The following is a 12,604-nucleotide window of genomic DNA, read 5'->3' on the forward strand; positions in this document are numbered from 1 at the left end:
TGGCTGCCCCTAGCTCCAGTTTTTAAACAATTTTTTTAAAAACCATTTCACAAGGGTTAGCCAATTAGCCATTAAAGCCTTTCTAATTTAACCTGTTGATTCATTAGTTTGTATAATTCATATTATAGGAACAAGACAGAAGTCTTGAGAACATATAAATCCTTTTACCTTCCAAACCATGAAATAGCAACTATATCAAGATTTGCTATGAGTATGCAAATATAATTAATTATGAAGGGATGTAGGGTGGGGGTGAACTTTCCTTTCCTTTCTTTCTTCCTTTTCCCCACCTCCTCTTGCTTCCCCTTTTCTCTCTTTCTCTTTCTTCTCTATCTATCATAAGGTTGTTATGTCTTGTACAGAAGAAGGATTTTCCAGGAGAGCAGTTCTTTGTGGTATTCGTGATAAAGCCTGAAGATTATGCTTGTGGAGGATCATTCTTCATCCAGGGTAAGGCATGGTAACAGACACTTGGCCAATGAGAGGACCCATGGGGGAGGCAAACTGGCCTGTGATGACAATCTCTAGCTCTCTCTAAATGATCTCTCACCAGAAAGGAAGAATCAGGAGAGACCATGATGGTTCCCTGGCAAGACAGACTCAGAGACAAGGCAAGACAAGGCGAAGAGAGAAAATAATAAATTATAAACATATTCCTTCTACAGAAGACTTTTTAGTGTAACACACCTTTCTAAATCCTTGTATTTGTCCCAAATTGTGAAAGGTATATCAAAGGAATAGAGCTCTGGGATTTTTTCCCTCTGTGGGCGGTAGAAACAGACCACTGAACATTTATCATTGCACATTTCAGCCTTGGGTAGAGAAGAGAAATTCAGTTTTAAATTCTTGTTGCTAAAGATATGCCTTCACAGACAGTAAGAAATCAACAGTGTCAATCAGTGTGGTAACTTACCCTGAACAATGACAGGTATGTGAAATATTGAGCCCAGTAAATAAAAGTTTGGGTTCCAGTAACTGCCCTGAGAAACTATTAGGTTGGTGATTGAACACAGAAAGCTCTTGGCAGCTGATGAGTGGGTATGTGATAACAGGATGCTGAAGGGTATTTACCATGAGTGTGATATGGTTCCCTGGATATTTAAATGAAGATTTTGCTTATGTTATCTAATATACATTTTCATGACCTTATAAAGGTAGAAATTTTTACTCACTGGAAAAATTACAACCCAATGGTAGCTTTCTTAATTCCACTTTGCCAGCAAATCTCATGAAATGTATGTGGCATATTGATCCTCATTGATTTGGAGATAGAAGGAATGTCCCCTGACACCCAAACCAACATTCTTTCTAGTGTATCTTGTTTGGTCCTGTCCCGGGTCATTGAGGTCACTAAAGGAGATTTATAGATGAATTAGAAAGGACAGTCAATGAAGAAAATAATCCGCCTTGAGGAAATAAGGTGGGATGGCAGATAGCAACACTGGATTTGCTGTCCTGAAGACCTGTGGTTCAAATACCACCTCAGATACTTACTAGATGTGTGACCTAACCAAAATACTTTAACATCTTTCAGTCTCCACATCCTCATCTGTAAAATGAATATAATAGTGCCTACCTCACAGGATTGTTTGTGAGAATCAAATGAGATAATATGTAACACACTTAGAAAAATCTTGAAGTGCTAGGTAAGTGCTAGTTATTGTTATTATTATTTAACGTGTTTAAGGGAAGCTCACATGACTTCATTGGAGACACCCAAGATATCCCAAGGAGACAACATGCAGAGTTTACTAGAAGAGCCCACCAACCCCTGTCACATTGAAGCCATGACTGTCATCTCCAAAGGTGGACTAGGAGAAGTCAGGACACAGGGATGGATACAACCAAAGATGTTGCCTAGGAATTTTGAGCATGATGACCTTCAGGGGATGGAAATATGGGAGAGTCTATGATGGTCTTTCAGGAGGCTGCTCCTAAGACTTTTCACTAAGCTTTCAATAGGACTCCTAGGTCAGTTTAGAAAGCTCTTGGATCAGGACCACTCTAGGTATTTTATTTAGAGAGGTGAGTTTCTGCTCATTGAGCTCTAACTGGTTTCTTACCTCTGAGGTCACAGACAGGGAGACATCAATCAACTAAGAATCTGGAATTTTCTACCTAAAATAAAAGATTCTAGAAATGGGAAGGTAGAAGGATGATGGTCCCAGAGAAGGAGTGGGACAGAAAGGAATTAATACAAAGAAGTAAAGTGAAATGGAATAGACATAGCTTGTTGGATTGAGAAATACTGGGGAAAAACGCTGAAAAATCATGTTCTCCCAGACTATAACAGAACCATCAACTCTACTTTATTGGAAGGAGACATTGAGGTATACATTAATATACATTAGAAATCGGCACAGCTAAATTTCTATATTGGAGCAAGAAAAAAAATTATGGTTATAAAGGAAAGGTCTAAGAGCTGGGCAGCTCAAATCCCATGTGGAAAAGACTATCAAATTTTCTTTGGGGCTACTGTGAAGTTCAAAGGGAGTTTTTATTCAGTCCTACCTAGGTAGGTGCTAGGCTCTTTTTTTTTCTTTTAATGAAGTACCTGAGTTCAAATCCAGCCTCAGACACTTGACACTTACTAGCTGTGTGACCCTGGACAAGTCACTTAACCCCCATTGCCCCACAAAAAACAAACAACAATGTGTCTGTCTCCCTCATTTCAAGCCAATTTGTCATATCTTTCTGTTACTGTCTCCAAAGCATGTCTCCCATTCAGCCCTCTCGCTCTACTCACAGGGCTACCATCTTAGTTCAGGCTCTTATCACCTCTTGCCTGGATTATAACAGCAGTCACTCATTGGTCCCCTTGCCTTCAGTCTCTCCCCATGCGAATCCATCCTCCACATACCTCCCGAAGTAATTTTTCTTGGACTTGACCCTGCCCAGTCAGCTCTGCTATTTCCCTACTCCTTTTAGAATCAAATGAAAAAGTTATGAATCTTCATAACTCTACCTCAATCTGTCTTTCCAGTCTTACTGGGCATTAGTCCCCCTCCTATATAGTATGATCTAGCACAAGTGGCCTTCTTTTGGTCCCTCACATGATACTGTATCTCTTCTTGTCTTGCCTTTGAAACCATGAGCTGCCTTCATGCCAAAGAAGGCCTGCCTTCCTCACTCATGGCTTGGAGACAAATATCTTAACACACCATCTATGAGAAGCCTTTCCTAGACTCATCAATTTCTAATGCCCTCTCTGAAACTATCTCCTATTCGATAACTTTGTATTTATTTCTAGTCATTCTGTATATGTATTATTCACATCCTTGTAGTCTTCCCCATTAGAAAATAGATTGTGGTTTTGTTTACTCAATTAAATCTGTATCCCCAGCACCCAGCTTGGCACAGAGTGGGCACTTAATAAGTCTTTGTTGATTGATAGATTAAGAAATCAGAACCAATAGAAACTTTGAGCGGCCAGTATGCAAGAGACCAGAAGTCACTTTCTGATGGTTTGTTGGTAATTCTCTTTTTCTAGAAAAAGAAAACCACACCTGGAATCTTCAGCGAACAAAGAATCTTAAAGTGACCATTGTTCCCTCCATTAAAGGTCAGTTCTGCCTCCAGGGCATGGCACTGAATGAGATGCAGTAGCCATGTTAGCTCCACCTTTTCTTAGCCCTGTCCTACATTTTCTCAGCCCAGATGCCAAGTACATGACAGCATTAGAGAAAAAAAGAATAATGTTTTTGTTTGTTTTGGTTTTGCAATTCAGTTGAGTTCAATATGAGATTTCTTTAGCACATGCTAATAGCTGAGCACTGAGTTGCGTCATACTGTTCCTTCCTAAGGGAAAGGAGCAAGAATTGTAGAATCACTTGTGGTGATTCCAGACCCAGTTTCCTACAGAAAAGAGTTCCTCATGAAGACAGTGACCATTGGCTATGATGCCTGTGCATGAGCTCAAGGAACTTTGTATCTCCTAACAGAAATCACTGTTGGGCTTTTGAATGGAAATAAGCTACCCCAACCCCAAACATAACGAATAATAGTCCCTGAAGTGTCAAAGCTTTCTGATTATAAAGTATTTCCCATTCTCTTCTTCCTCCCCAAACCTAATTATATGTATTTTTCCTTCAGAATCTGCTTACGTGAAGGCCATATTACTCAGCTTCCTTATATTCTTCTCCTTCTACTTGGGCTCTCTGCTTGTTGCTTTTGTGCACTATGTCAGGTAAGTAAAGAATTTCTGTAAAACTCACACCATTGGGGGCAGCTAGGTGGTGCAGTGGATAAAGCACTGGCCTTGGATTCAGGAGGACCTGAGTTCAAATCCAACCTTAGACACTTGACACTTAACTAGTTGTGTGATCCTGGGCAAGTCATTTAACCCTCATTGCCCTGCAAAAAAAAGTCACACCATTGTCGCTTTTTCTGCTGAAACTTCTAGTGTAGTTTATGGAACTTCAAAATCCATCAAGGAATGGCCTGGAAATAACTCTCTCAGAAGGGAAGGTTATCCACCTGGGACCTTGCTCTTTTTCAAGATTTTAGAATTGTCACCATAAATCAGAAACAATATAGAAATTCTGAAATTCTTCCCAGCATAAAAAATTCAAAGAAGTCCTATTCTGTAATGTCATCATGGCACGGAGGAAACCCTGGGTTCTCCAAAATCGTGTTGGCAGAGCAGTACTGAGAGGTTCTTCCATGCTGTAAAGGTTTCAAGCACAGTCATGGTGGAAGACTGCCTCTGCTCACCAAAGACCAAGCCAGTTAAGTACAGAAAGGCTCCTCGCCAGTAGACTAGCTGCTTGGCCATGGCAACCCATAAAGCTAACAAAATTGTTAATATAATGACAAAAATTATTAATGCCAAATTGTTATGGGCTGCCCACTCCCTTAAATGCTCCTTGTAATGTCAGAATTTCAGTAATGTCCTTATATTCCTACTCTTGAGATATTTACTCTTGATTAGGTTGAGCTGAACCACACCTGAGGTCCCCACTCAACCCAGACATTTGTCTTGTGGGGATCCCAGCTCAAGCTGTATCAGCTTCTAGTGTCTTTGCCCCTTTCCATGGCATGAAGGGAAAAACCAGCTGGAATGAAGTGGCTTTCCCTGCTGGGACTGCCAAGGACCACTAGGGCTTCATGACCAGACCTAGCTACTTCCTACTGTCTTCTTCCCCCTCTCCTCTGAAAACTCTAAAAACTTTTTCATGGGTCTCTTTGGTTGGGAAATCCACTGGACATCCCTCTGGGTGCCAGGTTTGCTGCCCTGTTATCTCAATTAAAGATGCTTTATTCTTCAACTCATGGCTTTGACTTATTTCAGGACTTGACAAAGCAAAGAAAAATATAGAGTATCTCTCAGTCCTGTGGGGCCCCCTTTCACTTGTGCAGTGACTGTAGCAAAGGAAGCAGAGAGTACTAAAAAAACAGTTTTTAGGCTTTCTGTAAACATTAGCTCAGTTGTTGATGCTCACAATATAAAATGACCAGCGAGGGAATATACTGCAGAGGAAACTGAATCCTGTCAGTCTTGACCTTCTTGTGAAACCAAAATGCAAAAGGAAGTTACTGCAAAATTAAAAGATTATTCACTGGTTCTCCCTGGAAAGGCAAATAAAGGAATTGGCAGAGTTGAATTTATCATGTACCCCAAAACAAAAGCAAATATCATTTCATGGGATTCTCAGTCAGTTCAGATTTCAGTGCTCACACACACAAAAATTACACACATACAATTACATATATAATACAAACATACATACATATAGATAGCAAAAAGACCACCATGAAGATAACTACAGTTTATTCACCAACAGCTATTGTAGAGGATGAGGAAGTAGAAAAAAATTCTCCAAAGCCTATAGGATTATGGATTTTTTTGTGTGAGGCAATTGGGGTTGAGTGACTTGCCCAGGGTCACACAGGTAGTAAGTGTCAAGTGTCTGAGACCAGATTTGAACTCAGGTCCTCCTGAATCCAGGGCCAGTGCTTTATCCATTGCACCACCTAGCTGCCCCTAGGATTATGGATTTTATTTGTTTGTTTGTTTGTTTTTTTAGTGAGGCAATTGGGGTTAAGTGACTTGCCCAAGGTCACATAGCTAGTAAGTGTTAAGTGTCTGAGGCCGGATTTGAACTCAGGTACTCCTGACTCCAGGGCCGGTACTCTATGCACTGTGCCACCTAGCTGCCCCCAAGGATTATGGATTTTAAAGTGGCATTAGAAGCCATTGAGTCTAACCCCATCATTTTACAAGTGGGGAAACTGAGGCATGGATTGAATGAGTGACTTGCCTAGGGTCACACAGTATTCAAAGTAGAATCTGAACCTAGATCTTTCTGAGTCCAAGTCTAGTGCCCTACTCAATAAAGCCCACAATAAGACCCTCCAAATTAAATGACTAATATGGGAATGTTTTACATAATTGCATGTGTATAACCCATATCTGATTGCTTACCACCTCAGGGAAAGGGGAGGGAGGGAAGGAGAGATAACATTTGGAACTCAAAACTATAAATAAAAATGTTTATTATTCTTAAAAAAGAATGCAGCTGATCGGCTGTGTACTCCAAACTAGCCTTAAAAACTATATACCAGAGGAAACCAAAAGGTTCTTCCAGCTTTATCCATCTTCTTTAGTGGTCTGATAATAAATTTCTTTCCCTTAAAAGAAAAGAAAGGGGGGGCAGCTAGATGGCGCAGTGGTAAAGCACCGGCCCTGGATTCAGGAGTACCTGAGTTCAAATCCAGCCACAGACACTTGACACTTACCAGCTGTGTGACCCTGGGCAAGTCACTTAACCCTCATTGCCCTGCAGAAAACAACAAAACAAACAAAAAAAAAAAGGAAAGGAAAGGAAATATAACTCAGGAGTAAGAAATAGGAGAGGCATAATACTTGTAAACTTTACAGACGCTTCACACTTATTTAACATGAATACTTTCTTCAAGAAGAAGGTCAAGGAGAGGCTTAAGGCTAAACAATAAGACTAGGATTCTGTAAGTGCATGAAGTTGTCAAGGGAGAAAGCACAGAGAAAGAGAATGAACCCTGGAAGACTCCCATTTCAGAGGTAGGAAGACACACCAACAGAAACAGAGAAAAAACAATCAAAGAAATAATAGGGGAACAAGGAGAGAGAGGAGACTGTTCTCTTGCTGCTAAAATTGGTTCTAACAGACTCACAATTTAACCTCTAATAAGACTATTTGATCTCAGAAATCTCTAGTACCTACATCTGGTATAAGAGACTAGCACTGTGGGCAGCTAATCCACTGTTGGTGGAGTTGTGAAAAGATACAATCATTCTGGAGAGCAATTTGGAACTATGCCTACTATGCATACCCTTTGATCCAGCAATACCACTGCTAGGTTTAGATCCCAAAGACATCCCCCCAAAAGAGAAAAAGACCTATTTGTATAAAAAAAATTATAGCAGTTCTTTTTGTGGTGGCTAAGAATTGGAAATCAAAGGAATGCCATCAATTAGGGAATGGCTAAAGAAACTATAGTATATGATGGTGGTGGAATATTATTGTGCTATAAGAAATGACAAACAGGATGACTTCAGAAAGACCTGGAAAGATATGTATGAAATGATATATAGTGAAATGAGCAGAACCAAGAGAACGTTGTACACAGGGACAGCAATATTCTTTGATGAAGAACTGTGAATGACTTAACTATTCTCAGCAATACAATGATCCAAGACAATCCCAAAGGACTAATGATAAAACAGGGGGCGGCTAGGTGGCATAGTGGATAAAGCACTGGCCCTGGATTCAGGAGGACCTGAGTTCAAATCTGGCCTCAGACACTTGACATTTACTAGCTATGTGACCCTGGGCAAGTCACTTAACCCCCACTGCCCCACCAAAAAAAAAATGATAAAACATACTATCCACCTCCAAAGAAAGAACTGATATTGATGGAACACAAACTGAAGCATGCTGTTTTAAAAGAAGATTAAGAAAAAGGAAGAGGAGGAGAAGGAGAAGGAGGAGAAGGAAAAAAAGAAGAAGAAGAAGAGGAGGAGGAGGAAGAAAAAGAGAAGAAGAAGAAGAAGAAGAAGAAGAAGAAGAAGAAGAAGAAGAGGAGGAGGAGGACGAGGAGGAGAAGGAAAAGAAGAGGAGGAGGAGGAGGAGAAGGAGAAGAAGAAGAAGAAGAAGAAGAAGAAGAAGAAGAAGAAGAAGAAGAAGAAGAAAACCAAGGGGTATTAAACATGGCAAGTACTAAATAAAATAAAATTAATTATATTTTAATGGACAAAAACTATCATGGAGTCATTACTGCTTTAGCTATCAGCTATATCTGTATAGTCAAACCATCAACTTGTTAGAGCCAAAGGCAAAGTCAATACCAAACTAGAAGAAAGAAATGAAAAGATATAGTATACTATTGAGGCAACACCAAGCAAAAAGATAAAAGAGCATGTATCAGCATTGCCTATTATCATTTCCTAAGGAAGTTCAACTGGTATGCATGAAAGACCACAATGAAGAGAAAAAAGAGCCCAGACTAGTCTTCAACTCCTCGATCTTGATCAAACTCTTAATCTTCTTGAGAAGAAATATGGCAGCAAAAAGCACCATCCATTTTCACCATGAGTTCTAAAACTTATTTTTATCATGGACAACTTTGGCTATCTGCTGAGGCCTGTTGCCCCCTTTCAGAGTAATGTTTTCAAATACATAGAATAAAATATATAGGGTTACAAAAGAAACCAAGTATACTGAAGTATGTTTGTCAAAGTATTTTTTAACAAACAAGTTCATGGACCACAAGTTAAGAACCTCTGAATTAGACCATAAATTTGTATGTAAATCTTAGAGAATGGTAGAAGAGAATGAGCAGTAACAATACACACAAAGTATAAAAGAATAGTAGATTAAAAAGTCTACATAAAGTTTGTTTAGAGACTCAATTAAACCAGATTATCCCAAGGTCACTTAAGGATAAAAGTACTGAATGCTGGGAAAAAATGGAAAAGGTCTATAAAGATTTCTATAACAAGCTGTTTTATCCAACAATGGCAGGGGAACTGCCACATTTGGATTGTAATTAATATTCCTCATGCATAATATGTGAAAGAAGAATTGCTCTAGCACCAACACAATTTTGAGAGCATTGAGGGGTTGATTCTAAAAACATCTGAAACAGAGGACAATATCATGTACTTGGAAAAGACCACAAAATCCATTACCACCAAAAAAGAATTGACCAAAAAAATGTCAATAACTGTGACTCATATATACCTTTCTCTCATCTCTATAAAATCTTTTGGAAATTAATCTGTGCATACATCAAGGGCATCCTTAATAAAGACATAAGAAGGGAATGGGGGGGGCAGCTAGATGGCACAGTGGTTAAAGCACCAGCCCTGGATTCAGGAGGACCTGAGTTCAAATTTGGCCTCAGACACTTGACACTTAATAGCTGTGTGACCCTGGGAAAGTCACTTAACCCTCATTGCCCCACCAAAAAAAGAGAGAGAGAAGGGAATAGGCAGGTTTTTGCAAAAGATGTTCTATAGCAGATCACATCTTACAGTCATAGAATTGACTGAAAGGAGTGGAAAATACAAGCTCAACTGTCTGTATTGTTTGTGACTATTAAAAAGAACTTTAGGTAAAGCACTCAAGCTCTCTGTCTCTTATACCTTCCTTTTATTTTGAGATTGATTGACCTCTTTTTTTAGGAATACTTGACTTCCATTATGTCGCCCAATGTCTAGCAACCGCATCAACTAGTGTTGTTAAATACTGAAGCTTATTTACAATCCCTATGTCACTCCACTGACCTTTGGGTCACCAGCAATTTTGGTTCTTTCATGATTATGTGTGTCCTGTACTGACGCTTTAGGTCACCACCAGGAGTGTATCAGTGGTAAAGACATGACTATTAGAAAGCATTTGATTCAGCAGAAGAAAAACATTGTCTTGAATGTTCTCTTGTAATGATGTCTCCAAGACACGTATCAAAGTCATATAAGATCCTTTGAAAGGTGTGGATGCTCTGAGAACAATAATAATAAACATTTATATAGCATTTAGTATGCGTCAGGGATTGTGCTAAGCATTTTACAATTATTATCTTCCATTGATCCCCACAACAGCCCTGAGAAGTAGGTGCCATTTATTATCCCCATTTTACTGATGAGGAAACTGAGGCAAACAAGAGAGAAAAAAGGAGGGAGAAAGGAGTATAAGCACATAGTTTGGAAGTTCAGGTTTTCTTGGTCACTTTTTTTGGAATTGATAGTCTGAGATTTTTTTCCATGCCTTTGTTATCTCCCCCTCTTTTAGATACCTTGTAAATTCATCCTTCCAACTAGGTTCTCCTCTCTCTCTCTCTCTCTGTATGTATGTATGTATGCATATGTATATATACATATAGAGAGAGAGATGGAAATGGAGATGGAGATGGAGACGGAGATGGAGATGGCTATGGATACAGATACAGATACAGATACAGATACAGATACAGATATAGATATAGATATAGATATAGATATAGATATAGATATATTTCAATATACATATATGTACACACGCATTTTTTCTTACCTTTTTTTCTCCTTCATGACATTTCTATGTTCTCTGTAAGCTCCTCAAAAACTGTGATATTAGGACCCAAGTGTGGTGATTCCACTATTCTTGATGGAGAAGACATAATGATGTTTTGTGAATCTTTTCCATTTTTCTTCCATTTGTGGCCTTCTTTCTGTTTCATCCCAGAATGCCCTTGGGATGACTTTGCTTAGTTGGATATATTGCCAAGTTTTCTTTAAAGTGGTTCTGCCTTCCACTGCTTCTCTCTGCTTTTTGAGAAGATCCTGCTCATAATCATCCATCATCCTTCTTCATAAAATGTTGTAAATGAGTTTATATTCCTACTCCTTTTTGCCTTTGACAGCCAGCTTTCTCTGGCAAGTAAGTCAAATGTTTGCTAAGGTGATTTCTTGGCTCTTTTGGTCTCCTTATTATAGAAATTAATTTGCATTAGTTGAACTTCTGGATGAAATTGAATGGCTTGTGAATTGGTTTTTTTGGATGAGATACCCCCATTAATGGGACCACAGATCATGGATCCATCTAAATATCATCTTTTTAAAGTAGAGCATAGAAATTCAAGCAATAGAAGAAAAAAATTTAAATGGAAGCTTAAATAGATCATGAGAAACAATAGCAGTACAAATTATTTCTAATTGTCTCCTCATTTTGTTTACCTAAATGTTATAGAATCAATATCCCATTGAAAGCTCCACAAACAGAAGGGAGAAAAGCAGGGAAGGAAGAACTTTTCGGGGGGAAGCAATGAGGGTTAAGTGACTTGCCCAGGGTCACACAGCAAGTTAGTGTCAAGTGTTGGGAAGAACATTTTTTTAAAACCACAGGCATTTTCTTTTCCCAAAAGTTCTAGAAAAGAAGCTAGAATGTCTTGTAATCCATCCCACTATAACTGAATTTCTTTGCACTTTGCATATATACCCTCTCAGAAACAACGGCAAAAGAGCAGCAGAGAATTTTATGATAATAAATGATGCTTCTCCTCCTGAACATGCAAAAACGAAACATGCAAAAAAGAAACTTGTTGTTGTTGTTATTTATCCGGAGACTTCTTCTGAAGGCATTCAAAGACATTTCCAAAGACACCCTGCCAGATCGATAAATTGGTATATTTTGTGGCAAGAGCCCTCTTGCCACAAAATATACCAATTTATCGATCTGGCAGGGTGTCTTTGGAAATGTCTTTGAATGCCTTCAGAAGAAGTCTCCGGATAAATAACAACAACAACAAAACAAACAAACAAACACTTTTCAGATCAGGAGTCAGTAGACCTGGGTTCCATCCCCAGCTCTGTTGCTGTGTGCTCTTGGGCAAATCAATTAAATTTTTGGATCCTCAGTTTCCTTATCTGAAAAATGGGAGTAAGTATCCCTCTTCTGCATGCCTCACAGACTTGTCTTGAAGATCAAATGAGATAATGGACATTATAGATGGGTGGAATTGTTGCCATTGTCACTGTCAATGTGATAATGGCCTTCTGGAAGAAGTAACACATTAGTCCAATATTATATCATCTATATTAATTAATCAGATCAGCAGAAATGAGAAGAGAATTCTGAAGGACTAGTGACTTTTAAGGAGATTTAAAGGGAAAATCTAGTTTGGGGACTCTGAGCAAACATTATGTGAGGGTGCAGTGTGAGGATTATGAATACGGAGGAGGAGGAAATCAACAAAGAAGCAAAGAGGATGCCAAGGATAAAATCGGCCTGCTTGTCAGATTCGCAAGAGAAATTCCAGGATCCTGGCTCTACGAAAGCTCTGGTCTGAAGATTTTAGTTTTTAATGGACATGATTTTTGTTCATCTGTAACATCTTTACAGGAAGAAAAAAACTAACATGACGATTATGTCAAAATCCATTGGTTGGTGTTGAACCTATTGAGTAGTGTACATTTTTTTAAATTGTGTTGCAAGGCCCTGTACTGAAGCCTCAAGGTGCCAGATTTTTACTGCAGTTAAATGCACAAGCAGAGATCCTTGCCAGATATAGACAAACTGAAAATAGAAATCTGGAGACATAAGGCCTATTGGCAATCTAAATAGGAAAATAAAATGAGGGGGGAAAT

At 39.0% G+C, this 12,604-nt stretch overlaps 1 protein-coding gene across 3 annotated transcripts in view; it reads left to right on the forward strand.

Moving 5' to 3' along the window:
* Window positions 1-12,604, forward strand: part of SIDT1 (SID1 transmembrane family member 1) — a 164,125-nt gene that overhangs the window by 80,446 nt on the left and 71,075 nt on the right. For all 3 annotated transcript variants that reach the window (XM_043994831.1, XM_043994829.1, XM_043994830.1), the window contains exons 7-9: window positions 363-450; window positions 3,491-3,562; window positions 4,093-4,186. In XM_043994831.1, the coding sequence (XP_043850766.1) occupies window positions 363-450; window positions 3,491-3,562; window positions 4,093-4,186 (254 nt within the window). The remainder of the gene's footprint in view (window positions 1-362; window positions 451-3,490; window positions 3,563-4,092; window positions 4,187-12,604) is intronic.

The sequence above is a fragment of the Dromiciops gliroides genome, chromosome 3 (genome assembly GCF_019393635.1).
Source record: "Dromiciops gliroides isolate mDroGli1 chromosome 3, mDroGli1.pri, whole genome shotgun sequence".
In the NCBI taxonomy this organism is placed as follows: Eukaryota; Metazoa; Chordata; class Mammalia; order Microbiotheria; family Microbiotheriidae; genus Dromiciops; species Dromiciops gliroides.